At 30.6% G+C, this 16,467-nt stretch overlaps 1 protein-coding gene across 2 annotated transcripts in view; it reads left to right on the plus strand.

Moving 5' to 3' along the window:
• LOC139515310 (transcription cofactor vestigial-like protein 4) overlaps window positions 1-16,467 on the plus strand; it is a 35,437-nt gene that overhangs the window by 9,523 nt on the left and 9,447 nt on the right. Inside the window, exons 1-3 of one of the 2 annotated variants that reach the window (XM_071304880.1) lie at window positions 2,798-3,371; window positions 10,794-10,986; window positions 15,991-16,349. In XM_071304880.1, coding sequence (XP_071160981.1) covers window positions 3,059-3,371; window positions 10,794-10,986; window positions 15,991-16,349 — 865 coding nt within the window. In that variant the 5' untranslated portion in view covers window positions 2,798-3,058. Of the gene's footprint in view, window positions 1-2,797; window positions 3,372-10,793; window positions 10,987-15,990; window positions 16,350-16,467 lie in introns of those variants that run through there. The other variant, XM_071304885.1, reaches the window with a different exon arrangement.

Here is a 16,467-nt window from a genome sequence, read left to right on the forward strand (position 1 = left end):
CACCATATATTACCCAGTGTACTATGTTTGGCTTGTTGACTAATCACTCACATATACTTTAAGCCACCTTTAGTGTCTTTATTCCACCACATATACTGTCATCTAACATTTAACTGTATACATTACATTCACATATTATCATATTAAACATAGTTTAGGGCTTGTAAACTTTATACTTGCTTCACTCTCATCATACAATGCCAGATAGAAGTCGACAACAATTGAATGTATTCATAAAAAACATAATTATTTGACTTAATTTCTTTTCTTTATATACTCTCCACTCTTACAATACTTAAATTCCAAATGCCCTATTGCTGACCTATGTATTTCTTGATGATCATTATAATAAAGGAACTTTTTCAGTAATCAGATTTAATACATGCTTTTAAGATTTTGCTCCATAAAATTCTAAAAGAGTTTAGTTGATTATGTATTCTTTGTGATAATAGAAGATAAATATACTTCCTGTGTTATTATAGAAGTATATCAATTATCATAAATCTTCACGTGATTGATTATATCTTTCATATGTAACGGAAATTATAAAAAACTCATCTTTTATGCAGTTTTTGTTGATAATGCACATTGCATTAGAATTCGGTTAAAATCATGTTTCTAAAATCTTAATCTGGAAGTGATGCTCTTTTTACATTTGTTTTTTCTGATATGACTACAATTCTTTTTGTAAATTTTTAAAACAATTGCTTGTTAATGTTAAAATATACCCTAATATTTCATGTTTCTTGAAGTAGAACTCTTTTAGTATTACAAACTACAACCCCTTAGTTCAGTGATCTTTGTCTTTTCCACGCCAGAAATCGGTCCAACATTACCATATCTTGTCACAGGGATGATATACATGTAAGCTATTTCTATTATACTCTAAGTTAAAAAAAATAATTATATGGATCCAAAAATAATAAACAGTTAGGAAGATCAGACCCATGTAAGAGGCATAATTTACCTAGTAGCAGTCTTGTTTTTCATAAGATTTAAGTTTAATTTATATGCAAAAGGCTTTGCATTACTTCTGATTAATTAGCCTAAAATAAATTATTGCTTGAGCTTAAAAAGCTATTTTGGTTGAGTTGTCTTTAAACTTAAATGAAACAAAATAAACGAGACAGAAATTACTTGCATAAAGTTCACTAGTTCTAATGTACCATATATATTTAAAATATTTTGGGCCATCTGTTCTGCATTTTTCTAACTACATGTACATGAATGGTTGCATTTACATGTACCAGCTTTGTTTTAGATTAAAAAAAAGTTCAAAACTTAATGTAAATACTTTACATAATACAAGATCAAACATATAAGAAAATAATCTAGAATGTGCAGTTATTGATTTATAAGTTGTAATAGGTAAAATTGTAGGTAATGAATCAAATGAGATGTGAGGTATATAAAACAAGATAGAAGTCCAACAAAAAAAACTAAAATAAAACCATTTGAGGTCAAAATATAAACTAACAACTGAGTCAAAACCATGCCAAGCTCTAAGTTTAGACACAATGCAACTTTGTTTTTTTTGTTTTTTAGCTCTTCTGGTGCAAATTCCAGTGTGAGCTATTGCAATGACTTTTTGTAATTGATCTGTCCTCATGCTATACCGGTGGCCACTGTTATCTGTCTCGTTACTTTTTCACGAAAATCTTCTATATTTACCAATTACCAACTTTATTTCCAATTGAATAAAATTTTCCAAAGGGAAATAACACCTTGATAGGACAAACTTTATCACTGCTATACATTAAGCAATTAGTTTATAGTCAAATGTTAACTATGAATATTGTTAGACTAATTATTCCCCATGGACTTGAGAAAAGGGTCAATAAAATAAGAGGAAAGGTCATTAAATTAAAAGTCATTTTCAAACCCCTCGTTTTCAACCATTTGTTGCAGATATAATACCTGTCTTTTTTGTTTTCTGTTCTTTTAAAAAAAAAAAAAGGTGTTTCTGAAATTGTTGGATTAAAATGGTTGCTAAAATAAAAAATAAAACTCTTGTCAAATTCAAATAACCAGTTATTATGTTGCAACTTTAAATGAAGAATGCACACTGAAAAACCTACTGTGATTCCCAATGCTAAGTCCATTTTTCCTCCATTATGTTTAAAATATATAATATTTCGATGTAGGGAACGAGTGGGTAAAATGACATTTAAAAGCCTTCCAAAAAGTTTCCAAAATATTTTTAGTGAATTCATCAAATTGAACCAATATATGCTAGCCTGGTTATGGGGTAACCCCTTGCTCAAACAGTAAGAGACCAAGCTTAAATACAAAAATGGCAGACAAAATATTTTTCCCTAAAAGGTCTTAATCGAGGATTCTACAGGGGTAGTGTTACTGTTTCTCCCCATTTATATGTTTAAACTTAATCATTATTTGTATGTGATTTTGAATTTAAAAAAATCATGAAAAAAATAGCTTGCAGATTGAATAAAAAGAATCATTAATTTCATTTTATACAAGTTTTATATAGATCTATGCAAAATGGAAGTGCATTCTGCATTTGTAAAACAATAGTGAACTTAAAGCTAGGTACAAGAATAATGAATGTAGTTAAATAAATAGGAAAGGAAGTCATTAATATTACTTTGCCCTAATGGTGTACATGTAAGTTTTTAAAAGATTAATGTACTTTTTCAAAAGCTAATTTTAACATTATTATAGGTTTTGTTTACAAATAAGTTTTTGTAGATCTGAAATAAATGTGTACTCATGCTTATCAATTTATGAAAGAAGTAGTTTTGATCCAATGAGGCTAAAAGATCAGTAAAGTTCGTCAGTCAAAGTTTATAGTTGAACCAATGGTAGTTCTTATTTGTTAAGTGCTCTCTCACGCACACAATACAGTATGTATACATTAGATATAGTGGCCCATTTATATTGTCTGTTTCTTACCTGGCCAAGTGCAATTCACCTGAGCGAGATGAATCATACTGGCTAACACTCAAATAACGATTTTAAAGCTTTAAAATTAGGAAAAGATAGCTGTCATTGAGGGAAAAAACTGGCTGCACATAGAAATGCTGAATGTGAACAATTTATGAAATTTGGATCTAACAATACAATGTCCGTACTAGGAGAATCACACTTTGGATATAGTGAATTTAGAAGTGGGTTTTTCTCCTCTGGTTTACCTTCTGGAGGTAGCCTACCATTTGGGTCAGGACTAGGGTATACTAGTTTATCTGGACCACCAGTCCCATCTGTGCCACTATGGAGGCCTACTCCTTCATTACCTATACCACAGTACTGTATGGACATAAGATGTCCCTGTAATTTATCAAGGAGTTTTGGGACTAATGTTTTGGACTATGTGCCATCATTTTTGCCTCCATGGTATTTAAAGCTAGCAGGTAAGGTTTGAAGATTGAAAACTTAAACAATTTATTTAATTTTTGTTAGATTATAACTTATTTCAACATAAGATAAAAAAAATTAAGATTATATTTTTTTTCTCTTTAAGATTTTTGAAATTCTTGTATATTATAGTACATGTAGTTAGTAAGTTATTGACTGATAGGTAGACCAGACCACACATCAAAGACGTCAGATACAGCTGTTGTGCATTTTTGCACTGCAGTCAATAATATCAAACTTGACATTTTCTTCTTCATTAGGTTTTTGGAATGCTGCTAACAGTATATTAGTTTTTATATTAATACACTGAAATATGCACATTTTTTATATACCATGCAAGTCTGAAAAGAATTTTACTTACATTTTATTTTGTGTCAGCATGTCTCCTCATTGTTGATGGAACTTAGTGGGTTAAAAAGATCCCCCCAAAAAATAGAATGATAATTACTCATTGAAAATTGATATGATGTTGGTTCATTTGCATTGTTTTTAGTTCACAAAATGTGTAAAGTAAGGTCATGGTAAAATTTAAAAGATCTATTTATGAAGAAGGGCAATGTTCCAAAGGGAAACTTTTTGGAATTGCCATAAATAAGCTTGTTTTAACTAATATGCATTATTTTTCTGTATAATACATGCACATATACGTAATGTACTAACAACAGTGAAATGAACACATTGAGTTTAATCTTAATTTAGTGTCTTGTCTCATATTCAGTCTGACTCATTTTAAGCTTGTGGTAAAACTTTAAACTCTGTACTTTTACTAACAATGGTTGTACTGTGATAGCAAATATAGGCCTCGAAAATCCCTTAGGAATGGTTTTATTACTTATATTTCTACATAAATAGGCACTTATACCTTAGTTTTAAAGTAAATAAAGTAATATTAATTTATTATGAACTATTATAAGTTCAAAAGTATACTCTCCTACCAATACTTGGTATTTTCAGTTAAAATAACTTTCTGGTTATGTCGCATGTCCTATTATAAATCTTTAAGGTTTTTAAACCTTTATAAAAAGGTGCCTGATCAATATATTTTGAAAAATAATTGCAATCATTATCAACAGATATAGACATCAACTTTTCACATGGTAGTGCACAATTTTCAATAAACTCCATTTTCATACATGTTTTTGATTTCAAAAAAGAACTTATCAAACCTACTAGTTTGGGGTATTAATTTTTTGGATAATCATGAATTAAGAAAATAGCTGCTAAAATGATAAGGGACCTTAAGGGATTCAAGTGTTAAAATAAGTCAGATAAAACCTTATGAAAGATGTGACTGCTAAGCGATTTTGTTGTTACATAAATAGAAACATTGGAACTTGGATGTAGTCGATTCCATGAAAAGAACCAGTTCCAAATTCAGTGTTGGTGAGAAACCGAAGACTCAGTAGAAATGAAGACCATTAAGTTTTAACCATTTGTTTGAGTATCATGTTGTATGTTAAAATCTCTTAACACTTTTGTAAAGGTTCAAACCTGGCTTTTTGTTGTGGCTTTTCTTACTTTTTGTTAAAGTTGGAATTGAAACTTTAATACTCCAAAAAATAACATCTAAATCCTGATTTTGCTTGAAGATATGGGGTCTTTATTTGGCTGTGGAAGACCCAATATGAAAGTGAGGAACTGTTATCAAAGTACTCCTCTTTTGGATTTTGTGTCCATCTTCTCCACATCATATACTTTCTTTTCAAATTTGGAGCCCAAGGTAACCATTGGGAATTAAATTGAGAACAACTTTGCAAACTACAGGTAAAGTCTATACAAAATGTAAATTCATCAAAAAATGTCCAATGATATTTTAACCCCACCTAAATTTCTAAATAGACCAAACATTAAAAGAGGGATTGAAAATACATGTACCATGTTTGTAAAATTTGATTGTGAATATTTATTATCTGTTCCAAACAATTAAAACAATACCTGTCATGATAATCCTGAAATAGCTCAGATTCCAGGCATTTTAGTGTGATAGGCTGTGTCCAAAAATGGATACCTAAAACTCCACACTCCAGGAGGTCTCTGTAAATATTTATACCTTGTAAATACATGTATTTACTATTGAACTTTTGTGTGATTTGAGGTTAGCTTGCTATTTCAAATGTCAGTCAGTCCATTTTCAATCCAGATATACTGTAATGTTTTGGAAGAAAAATGATTTAATTAAGCAGAATAGTTGTGCTTACTGTTTAATGTTTCACAGTTAAATCCATCTATTAGATGGTAACATTGCATTACTCCCTGAAGCTATATTATGCTTGACACTATGATGACAGTTGTAGGAGGACATGCTTCCTGTCTATTTATAACATGTCACATCAACCATATTTTAATGTTATTAATTTTCTTGTTAATTATCCAAAGAAAGGCAATATATCTTGTAGTTTTTGTATTTTGAAAATGTACCTTATGGTTAAAAATCCAGTATGTTTAGTGGCTGTTTCTTTTCTAAAGCAATGACTGACAGAAACTTCTGCACAAGCATTACATATTTGCTAACCTCTTAGTTGCTATCAAGCTTTTGTGGAATACAAATAAAAAATAGAGTTAAATATTTTGTGAAACCAATAAAACAGCCATCTTTTCCATTTACCTTTCCAGAGCACCTGAGATCACCACTGTTTTGGGTTGATTTAGTGTTGCTCAATATTGAGTTTTCTTTGCACTGTTGGTAGACTGTTGTTTGACTTTCTCATGCTTTACTTTTTTTTTAATGCATGGTGTCTTTTTTTTTCAGCATAAACTTTTAGATTGTACCCTTGATATTTTTGTCTCTTTTTTCCATCTTTGAATTTTGTGTATCTGATGTCTGCTTTGGCAAAATTTTGCTTAATTTTATATAGTTCATGAAAGTATGGATTGTTAAACAAGCAAAGATTAAAACTTGATAGACCTAAAATGGAAAGGTATGACTGTTGCAAAAAATATAGGTTTAACCAAATATTTTGAAAGGAAAATAACAAATTTAACTATAAAAGTTTACAAATTCACACCAATGCTATATGTAATAAAGTGTTTGAAATGTTTAGATATCAGTGTTATTATTCTTCCAACTTGTAAACATTCATCACATCCATATTTTCAAGTATTTGTGTGAATAAGACATTAATATAAAAAAAAATATCTAAAAATTTGTATAATTTCAAAATTACATTAGATATAATTTCATTTATTTCCATTTTCATGACGGATAACTTGAATAAAATGTTGTAAGTTTATATGTTTCTTAAAGATTAAAATCTTAGCTCAGATTTAATGTGTTTTATCAGAATGTACATCAAATTTTAAACTTTATGAATTTCTGAGCATGAAAATTTTAAATTGTAATAAATAGAAATAGAATATTTATCATAATATATAAGATGTAAATCAGAATTAAGATGACATATAGATTGTGGGGGAAATTGTGCAAGGGAGATAACACATTTATTTTACATTTATCACTTAAAATACTGAAATATCAACACAAAAAATCAAACTTCAAACTCATATTGAAAGAAAAGTAAATTTTATAGATTTTGAGTATCATTATCTAGAAATAATTATAAATAATTCATAAATGTATTTACATAATTTAAAAGTGTTATTTTTTTACAAAAACAGACATTTCCTGGTACATATAAATTAACTCATATATACATGCAGCTGCAGAACCGTAGCTATTATCCTTATGATATTTTATGACAGTAAGCAACATAAAATCTTCATGTATATATGTCATGTATGTACAAGGTTGGTGCAGAATGCAGGGTAATTTTTAACTGATTAGTTGTATGCACCAAAAAAAAAACATTACCCTGTTTGAATTGCATTATATTTTATCAACCTCTTCATTCAACTAAGTATATTTGATTAGGCCAATTAAAATTAATTGCTAGATTTTCATCCCCGCCCGCCCCTCTGAAATCGTCCTGCCCTGATTTTTTTTATTTAACAAAAATAAGATTTCCGGGTTTTGTTCATGTCCGTTACCGGGAACCATCGATAATTTCATTTAATTCAAAACTTCCTATTTACGTTTCAATTTCGTTTTTGTATTTCTTCGAGTAATCTAACGAAAATGATTGAGTCGACATATTCTGCTGCTCTATGATGACAACATCATCTACCCAGAATAGAGATTGATAACTAGAAGGGCATGAAATATTCGAGTTACAAGTAAAACGCCTTGTCCTTGAACGCAAATTGCGGTAGTCACAAGTGAATCGAAAACCGTGTTTTTTTCTTTATTTATACAATGACTTTGTGTCAGGAAATTTGGACTGTGAATGATATCCAAAGCGCAAGAATCGTAGAACAAATTGGTACAAAAAACATGACTGGATTAAAGAAATTGACACAAGCACGAACTTGTTTGATTTATGACCGTATATTGAGAAAAAAAGTCGACAAACACGCATTTTAATTATAACAAGCCCTTATATTTACCCATGGCTGTTGTTTTTGTTGACAAACAGCACACACCCTCTGTAACTGTCCAAATACCCTCAATTTAGTCATTAAACAACTACTTTTTGGTTAAGTTCATGTTTTACGTCATAATTACTTTCAACACTGAGTTTACATTTTATTCTGTACTCATAATACTTGTGTTGCATACAATTGTACCAATACATTTTTTTGATTTAATGGGGACTACAGACCATTGCTTAGAAAGCAAAATAAATTTGGTGTAGGTATAGTCCAACTGAAGAGAGCATTTCTCTTCTTTTTGATGTATACTATAAATAGGTTTCTAAAGCGGCAATTACATGGATAACAGTGGTTGCCGATCAGGGATTTTTATATAAGAGTTTAAAAAATAATGTAGCATTCCTTATACATCATGTCTATACATTATACAAGCTTGTTTTCCACAAGCATATACCCCGCAGTATGAAGAACTCGTGACGAGGGTTTCATATGAAATAAAATTTAAAAAATAAAATCCTCCCACCCGCCCCATTTTTTTCAAAAATTTGGATGAAAATCTACTAATTAATTTTAGTTGGCCTTAAACTATCTAGATTTTTTTCCCATATAACTAACTCCCCATCAGAATTTTTGCAAGTTATTTCAATTAATTGATACAAATGAGAAAATAAGTTCCTTATACTAAATTTTGGAGGACAGATTTAAATAGTGATGTTTGAGGAGTAAATATGGATGGACCAAATGGCATAGGAAGCCTCCTTCAGAAATCTTGAACAACAGATTAATAGGGATTAGGAAGTTGCTGTAAAGTTATGATATTGATGGAAATTTGAATAGTTCTGCATTTTTTCACATTCTTTATATGGCACAACATTTTAAGTATTTTCATTTATTTTATGGAAAGATTATAAGGCTTTTTACTGAATAATGCAGCAAATTGCATTTCACATCTTTTACTGCTGCATAGATGTACTTTTATGCATGCATTTGTATACATTTCATGTTCAACGAAAAATCAATCTGTGTCAATACAAGATGCATGGAAATTCAAATGACCCTATGCCAAACAAACACCAGTTTTCAATTCTGAATTCAAATTTCAAGTAATTACCATGTTCACACGGCTCTATCTCGTGCATCTGAGAAAAAAATCATTCAGTGATTATTACCCTGAAGTCTCATACAAATAGTGTACACGGCCCCTCTCATCAAAAACTCATTGTTACTGTCCACAATAAAGTTGCTAGCCAACCATTTTATGTCCTGGACAAAGACGTTTTTGTATGTTTAAGTTGTGTGAAAGAGGGCTTTTCATGAATTTGATGTTTATTTGTATGACAGGTCACCTTAATTCTGTTTGTATTTAAATTTTGTAGCAGAAAATAGGTTTAAATTCATTCATCATTTGGTTTAAATCGTGGGACGCTGACGTTATTCTTGTATTCATTTGTTTGTTCAGATTTTACTTACCTGCATTTATGGTTTCAGATTCATATCTTAGATTCTAAAACTCGGTCGACCGGAATTCCGAAAAGACTTCAGTGTATTGTAAAGGGATATTTCATTAAAAATTAGTTTCGATAAAATGAGAAAAGTAAACATATAAGGTGTCAGAGAATGTATTCATCTCAATACTTGAGAAAGGTCCCATTGAAGAAAATAAGTAAAGAAATATCACAATAGTAAATTAAATTTATGATAAGTTATTATTTCTTCTTAGAATTTCACAGTATCAAGAGTATAATAAATCTATGATATGTAATATGGTAGATGCTATTCAATGAAAATACTTGAATTTCTTGCCTCTATGAAGATAGATCTGCTGAAGGGGTTATAAATTTTGGCAAGAAAGACCTGTATATATTGTTTGTTTTAGGTAGAAACTTCCATTTGATTATTTAGAGCTTAGATCCAAGTCTAATTCTGACCACAATAATGTGAATCCAAATTTTCAGCAACAAGAATGTATCATCACACTTAACTCAGCTTTTCTGAAATTGGTATGCTAAAAGTCCTTGATGTTTTTAGTTTTTATTCATTGTATGCCTTTGAGACATACATTTTGGTACAAATATTATATTTTTTGCAAATGAATTTCGCAAATATGGCAAATTTGTAAGACTGCTAACATTTTGATGAAAAGGGAATGATTATTTTCGCTAGAGTAACTATACAGCTATCAAACAATCACTTTAACATCATGAATATAGCCGTCTGTACTATTTTAAGATATTTTTGATGCTATATCTCTGGTTGACAGGTGTCTGCATGTTTAGAATACATCTTCCAGTTTGTGTGGTCGGCATATATCAAACAGAATTGGTCATTGTAAAATGTTGTATGTTTGTGTTATGATAGATCAGTTATATTATAGTTTCTTTATTATAAAAAGTATTGTATAATTTAACATATTAAATGTAAAACGTTGTCGTCCTTCATAATTTACATCTAAAAATAAGTATTGTTCTTAATCAGGTTGTTCTCTTTTTACATCATAAAGAGAAAAAGGATTTTGGTATACTTGCTAATTCATCTTTTTCACTCGATCTGTGCTGGTGGTCTGTCAGTAGCACCTTTCTATATTATTTTATTCATTAACTACAAGTTATAGCTCCCTTACTTTCTCCTAACAAAATTTTAATTGTAATTTTAAAGTCAAATGACAACTTTTTTGGGGGTCAAAATACAAAAACTGTAAGGTCCTCTAACTTCTTATTCTCAAGAGCTCCGCCCTAACACCAAATACTTGATCTACTCCTGATATATGGCACCAAGCTTCATCTGTTTATGCCATACTGTGCGACACATTTTTAGTTCCTTCAGTGTTCTTCCTATTTGCTGGAATCTTTTATCTTGAAAGCAGGTATAAATGATAATAATTAGTCTGAAATAGCTCACAGTACTACTTGTTGTTACCATATTATTGCAGAATAAATTGTAGGTATTTTATACCAAAGATATTAGGCTCTAATCAATTATTTCTTTCTTTTCAGGTGACCATTTATTATACAAAGGACAGACTTCCTTACATGAGTCACAGGAATCACCTACTAGTAAAGAACTTCCAACAAAGATTCAGAAACAGGAAAGATTGAAGGAAAGACAGGGATTACCGCAGACACTTAATTTTGATAAAGATAGGGAGTCCAAGTTTTTATCAAAGAGTCGATGTACAGGAACACAGACGTAAGATTTGAAAACTTTATAAATTCTACTACTGAATCCGATTGAGAAAATGGTAACCAATGTGATATCCTATGCAACAGTGATAGAAACTAGTTCTGTTTGCTTTATAGACAATATCCTGTGAAATTCTCACATTTAAAAAAAAAATCACAATTATTAACTTAAAGACAAACAATGGTCCTTGAAAGCTATAGAATGACAAAGAAATGGTTATTTTCAAAAAAGAAATCACTATATTTATATTTTAACATGAATTAAGCACAAAGTGTTTATAATAATATTAAAGCAATTTCTTAATACAGGGCACCTTGTGTCATTGTCCACTTCATTCTGCCTTCCGGTCAAATCATAATCTTGTCTGGAGTACAGTCCCCGTACTGAGGGTTATAAATGTAATTAAACAAATAAGGACAATTGTTCAAGCGATTAAAGTACTCCGGTGAACGGTCAGTAACATATCTGTTTGGTCTGCCTGCGGACACTGTGACCAACATTTGTTTGCATTCAAAAACTTTTGTGGTTACTTTTTGAATGTAAATCGTATCCAGTGGCATAAGTTTTAAAGGAGCTTAAAATGTGAAAAGTTTGTAACTATTAACAGAAGGATATACATCTTTAATTTATAAGATTTAAAATCAACCTATATATTAGCAAGAAATACAGATTTGATTTCAATAATTTTCATATATAGAATGTCACTAAGTTATTAAATGGTGAACGTAGCTGCTGACGTTCAATTTGAATTAAACTTTGTTCAAGGAAAGTGAAAAATGCAAAATTCCTAAAATCTAGACCTGCAATGTTTATGAACTAAGTTGAAGAACATAATCTTCATTAATATTGATTAATAAATACTGGGTGGGGTTATTATCTATCATGATACAGCAATGCAGTTGTATAACAATCTGTAATAGTAACATTGATGTCCCATTGTAGAATGTCAGGTATTCCTATAATTTCTGTGTACAGACACATTACATGTACTTTGTTGTCAGCAGAATGCATTATTATCAAGGGTGATACTAAACAAAATATCCGCTGGCTAAGATATTATTTAAAAACTATTTCTTGAATGTCAGAAAATTTTATTCCGACATTCTTTTCAAATTACTATTTTGATTGAAATAAGTTGAATGTACAACCCATTAGTAGTTGTGAGTAAATTCTTTTGGGTTAACATATGAACTGGCTTATTGTACAAAACCAATCTTTCTATATGCATATATATATCTTTTTTACCATAATATGTGTGTAACACTTCCAAAACATCTGTAAATTTTTGTGTTACTGAGAGACAGGTAATCAACATCTGAACAATGCTTGGAATAGTAACTTTGAAACTTTGAAACTTTTCATTTCACTAAAGGCCTCCCATGAGGCATAATAGTACAATAAATTTAACTACAATATTATAATGCATGAACAAACATATATACATATGAGATGGATGAATGCAGCTTGAAGTTGAACATTACAAATAGTCAAACTCCTATATTTTACATCTACTAAATGTTGAAAATGGAACAATTAAATAAGGCAACAGAATGATTTCTAAGTAAAGGCCTCTGTTAGGCATATCTCTGTGATAAGCTACTTTCTTCTTATGAGATCTTTGTTGGCTTTCTGTCTCATTGACAATGTATTGCCCGACATTTTTTTTCTATTTTACCTGCTGAAAGTAACAAAGTATTCAGATATTATGCATTAAATAGCATAGACAGAAGTACGTCAGTGGTTGCCAAATCATGTAATTATTGTCTGTTTATATAGACCTACATATATTGTAAAGAGTACATAAACATCGGCTTCATGTAGATGCAACACTCCATACTATGAGTCATGGCTGTACCGACAGCCTGTAAGACAGCCTGTAATCGCTGTGTGAAGTAATAATATTACATAATACAATCTTGTTTGATCTATTTTAGTTCAATTTTAATTAAACATAAGGAAAGTGAAAGTAACGTCAACTTGGAGTAGCACACTTATAGACCACTACACAACCTAGAAAAACAAACCGCTGCATTTTTCATTTCAATTACGAAATTCTAATGTGAAAAATTCAATGTTGAATTTTTTTTCTAAACCAAAGCTTTTTTTAACATAATTTTGGTTAACCACTCATGATATCTAACTCTTCTTTTTTCAATATTTCAATTCAAATTTATAAAGGTAGATAAAAGCAATAAGGTGTTTACTTAGATTTACGGGTACGTCAATTATATTCAGATCTTTCATAATTTGAAATATTGCTCATCAATCTCCAACTTGGCACAACTTAAAATTTGTATACAATTTTTAAATAAGTAAAAAAAATTAAAACCACAAATAGTGTAATATTTGGTATTTGTTGCCAAAATTCTTCGTCTTTTACTACCTGTATGAATGGGAACCATTTTCTTGGAGATTTGCCATACCAATAAACAAGTGGGCGTCTCTTCACACACGAAATCCATTCAGCTAAAACATAAATAATGACAAAAAAGTAAATGACTCATTAAAGTTTATTGCACCACTATGCAAAAATATGTAAAAAATAGTAAGTTTTAATCTAGTAATTATATGATACCCTATCTTTAGATATCTGTATCATTAATGATTATCTTAACATGATCTTAAAGTAGCAAATATGTGTTCCTAGAGATATACCTATATCTATTAATTATTTCTATTCCTGTCATCATTCCAGTAATAAAAAAAATCGTGCAACATTAGCATGATCATAATGCTAGGAAAACAGTATTATGAAGACTGCAACGTGCTGATTCCTTTATATTTCATTTGTTTTTATTGTTTTATAAACCCTAGAAGGTACAATATAGTAAAGAAGATGTGGTATAATTGCCAATAAGACAACTCTCCACAAGAGATCTAATGACAGAAATTAACAAATATAGGTCACCATACAACCCTCAACAATGAGCAAAGGCCATACCTAAGTCTTTTCTGTGTTTGAATTCTTAATTCTAACAGTTTGCCATATTTTCTTAAAAAAATATACAACTTGTGTGATTTTTATACGACTGCAAAATTTTGAAAAAAATTTGGTCATATAATGGTATCACGTCAGCGTCGTCCGAAGACAGATTGTTTCTGGATAGTATCTTTTGAATAAGTAAAAAGAAATCAATAAAATTTTAATACAGTAGCTTGGGAATGATTTTGGGGGTTATGGTCCCAAAGGTTTAGGAATTAGGGGCCCAAAGGGACCAAAAACAGCATTTATCTAGTTTTAGGACAAATTGTTGTGTATTAGTATTTCAATTACTCTGAAATTGTACCACAATGTTTAATACCATAAGTAGAAGGTTGGGATTTATTTTAAGGGGTTATTGGGCAAACAGTCTAGGAATTAAAGGGCCAAAAAAGGGCCAAAAAACAAGCATTTTTTCTTATTTCAAGACAATAACTTTAGTGTAACTGTATGGATCTCTCTGACATTGTACCACAAGTTTCCATATAACACAGGGAAGGCTGGGATTCAGTTTGGGGTTAATTTTCCTGAATATATAGGAATAAGGGGCCAAAAAGAAGCATTTTTCTAGTTTACAGACAATAACTTGTGTTTAAGTCTATGGATCTCTATAAACTTTTACAAGAAGGTTCAATACCACTAAAGGAAGGTTTGGATTGATTTTTGGGGTTATGATCCCAATAGATTAGGAATTAGAGGCCAAAAAGGGGGCCCAAAATAATAATTTTTGTAGTTTTCAAACAATAACTTATGTTTAAGTGTATGAATCTCTCTGAAATTAAACCACAAGTTTCCATACCATGAAGTGATGGTGAGTATTGACTTGGGGGGGGGGGGGGGGAGTTATGGCTCAAAATGTTTCGGAATTAGGGTAAAAAAAGGGGACAAACTAGGTATTTCTGGTCAATGGACGATTAAGACAATTTAAAAACAGTGTAAGGGAGGTAATTCTAAAACATTTAACATACAATGTTGGGTATGTTCGGTTTTACATCCCTGACACTACTTGTATATTATGTTTAAAGAAATGTCAGGTTTTGGAGTAATTGCAAAAAAAAAAGGGGGGTATAGTTGTTTTCATTGTTTTTCTTTGGAATTTCTCAAATTTCAAATTTTTGAAAAGTTAAAAGAAGAAATCTTTAATTGAACAATATTGTGCAATAGATTTGTAAGATCTTGACATTTGTTTTGTGTCAGAAACTCATATTATGTCCAAAATTTGATTGCAATCCTAATTTAGAGCTGTATCAAGCTTGAATATTGTGTTCATACTTGCCCCAACTGTTCAGGGTTCAACTTCTGCAGTTGTATGAAGCTGTGCCCTGGGAGGCACCTGGTTTAACCAAATGAGGAAAAGGTGTTAAAAAGAAAAACCTTAAAAAGAGGTGAAGGTTGAGATCTTAAAGCCAGTTTTAACTTACCTCATATTCATGTGCTTGTCCCAAGTCAAGAACCTTGTCATTGCTGTTGTCTTATTAAAGGTGGGGCAATATGATAAAATTTTCCCATTTAATTTTTTACGTATCAATGAAAAGTTTGCACCATGTGAAAACCTAAGTTTGATGTTGTTTGGGTAATTGGATGGAAAATCATATCCTGTGAACAGAACACTGTATGGTTTTCCTGGGCAACAGTATCAAATTGAATTGAAAATTGGATTGAAAATAGTTCTGTGTAAAAGCACTTTTATGCTACTGTTCTATCTTATTTTTTGAGAATTTAGTATTAATGGCAGATCTTTTATTATCTCTGAATAATATTTCAAAATGTTTATAGAAGATTAAGAAGTTGACCTATTTATTGTGTCTACAATGTATTGTTGAGAAGACTAGTTTGCCCTCTAGATGTCATTAGGTTATTTTTGTAGTTGGGTTTCTGTCACGTCTCCTTTAATTCATATCTTATTTAGTTGGAACATAAAATATATAGGAGTTACAATATACATAGAGTATTTTATATTTACTGTATCAGGAAATGATCATGTGTGTTATTTTTGCTTAAGTTTCAAATGTTTTTGTTTTATTTTTCAGACAAATTTCAAGTGCAGATCCAGAGTTACCAATGTATTTAAATGGAGCAAGATCAGACCAACTGACAGTTGACCAGTATGCTGCTGCTCACCAAGCTATGCTTATACAAGCCAATCAGTTGATGCGAGAACGAGGCTCACCTCCAAGATATTCAAGCTTAGATTCTCATGACACTCCATTAAACTTATCATTATCAAATTCAACTTTAGCATCACAGAATTCCTCATATTCCACACATGTTCCAAGACCATCAGTTATTACATGTGCACCAAACGTAGTAGATAGAGGGCAGCAAAGTCTGTCGCCATCCATTTCACCTCAGTCTCTTCCAAGTCCCAGTCGGAGGGAAGTCAGAACAGGTAAAATTTTGCATTATATAATTACTGTAAATTCAGAAATTATTGCAATGTTTTTATTATTGTGAAAATGCAGCAGTGTCATAATCACAATAATTTAAACTCACATATTACATAATTC

Source organism: Mytilus edulis, chromosome 1 (genome assembly GCF_963676685.1).
Source record: "Mytilus edulis chromosome 1, xbMytEdul2.2, whole genome shotgun sequence".
Taxonomy (NCBI): Eukaryota; Metazoa; Mollusca; class Bivalvia; order Mytilida; family Mytilidae; genus Mytilus; species Mytilus edulis.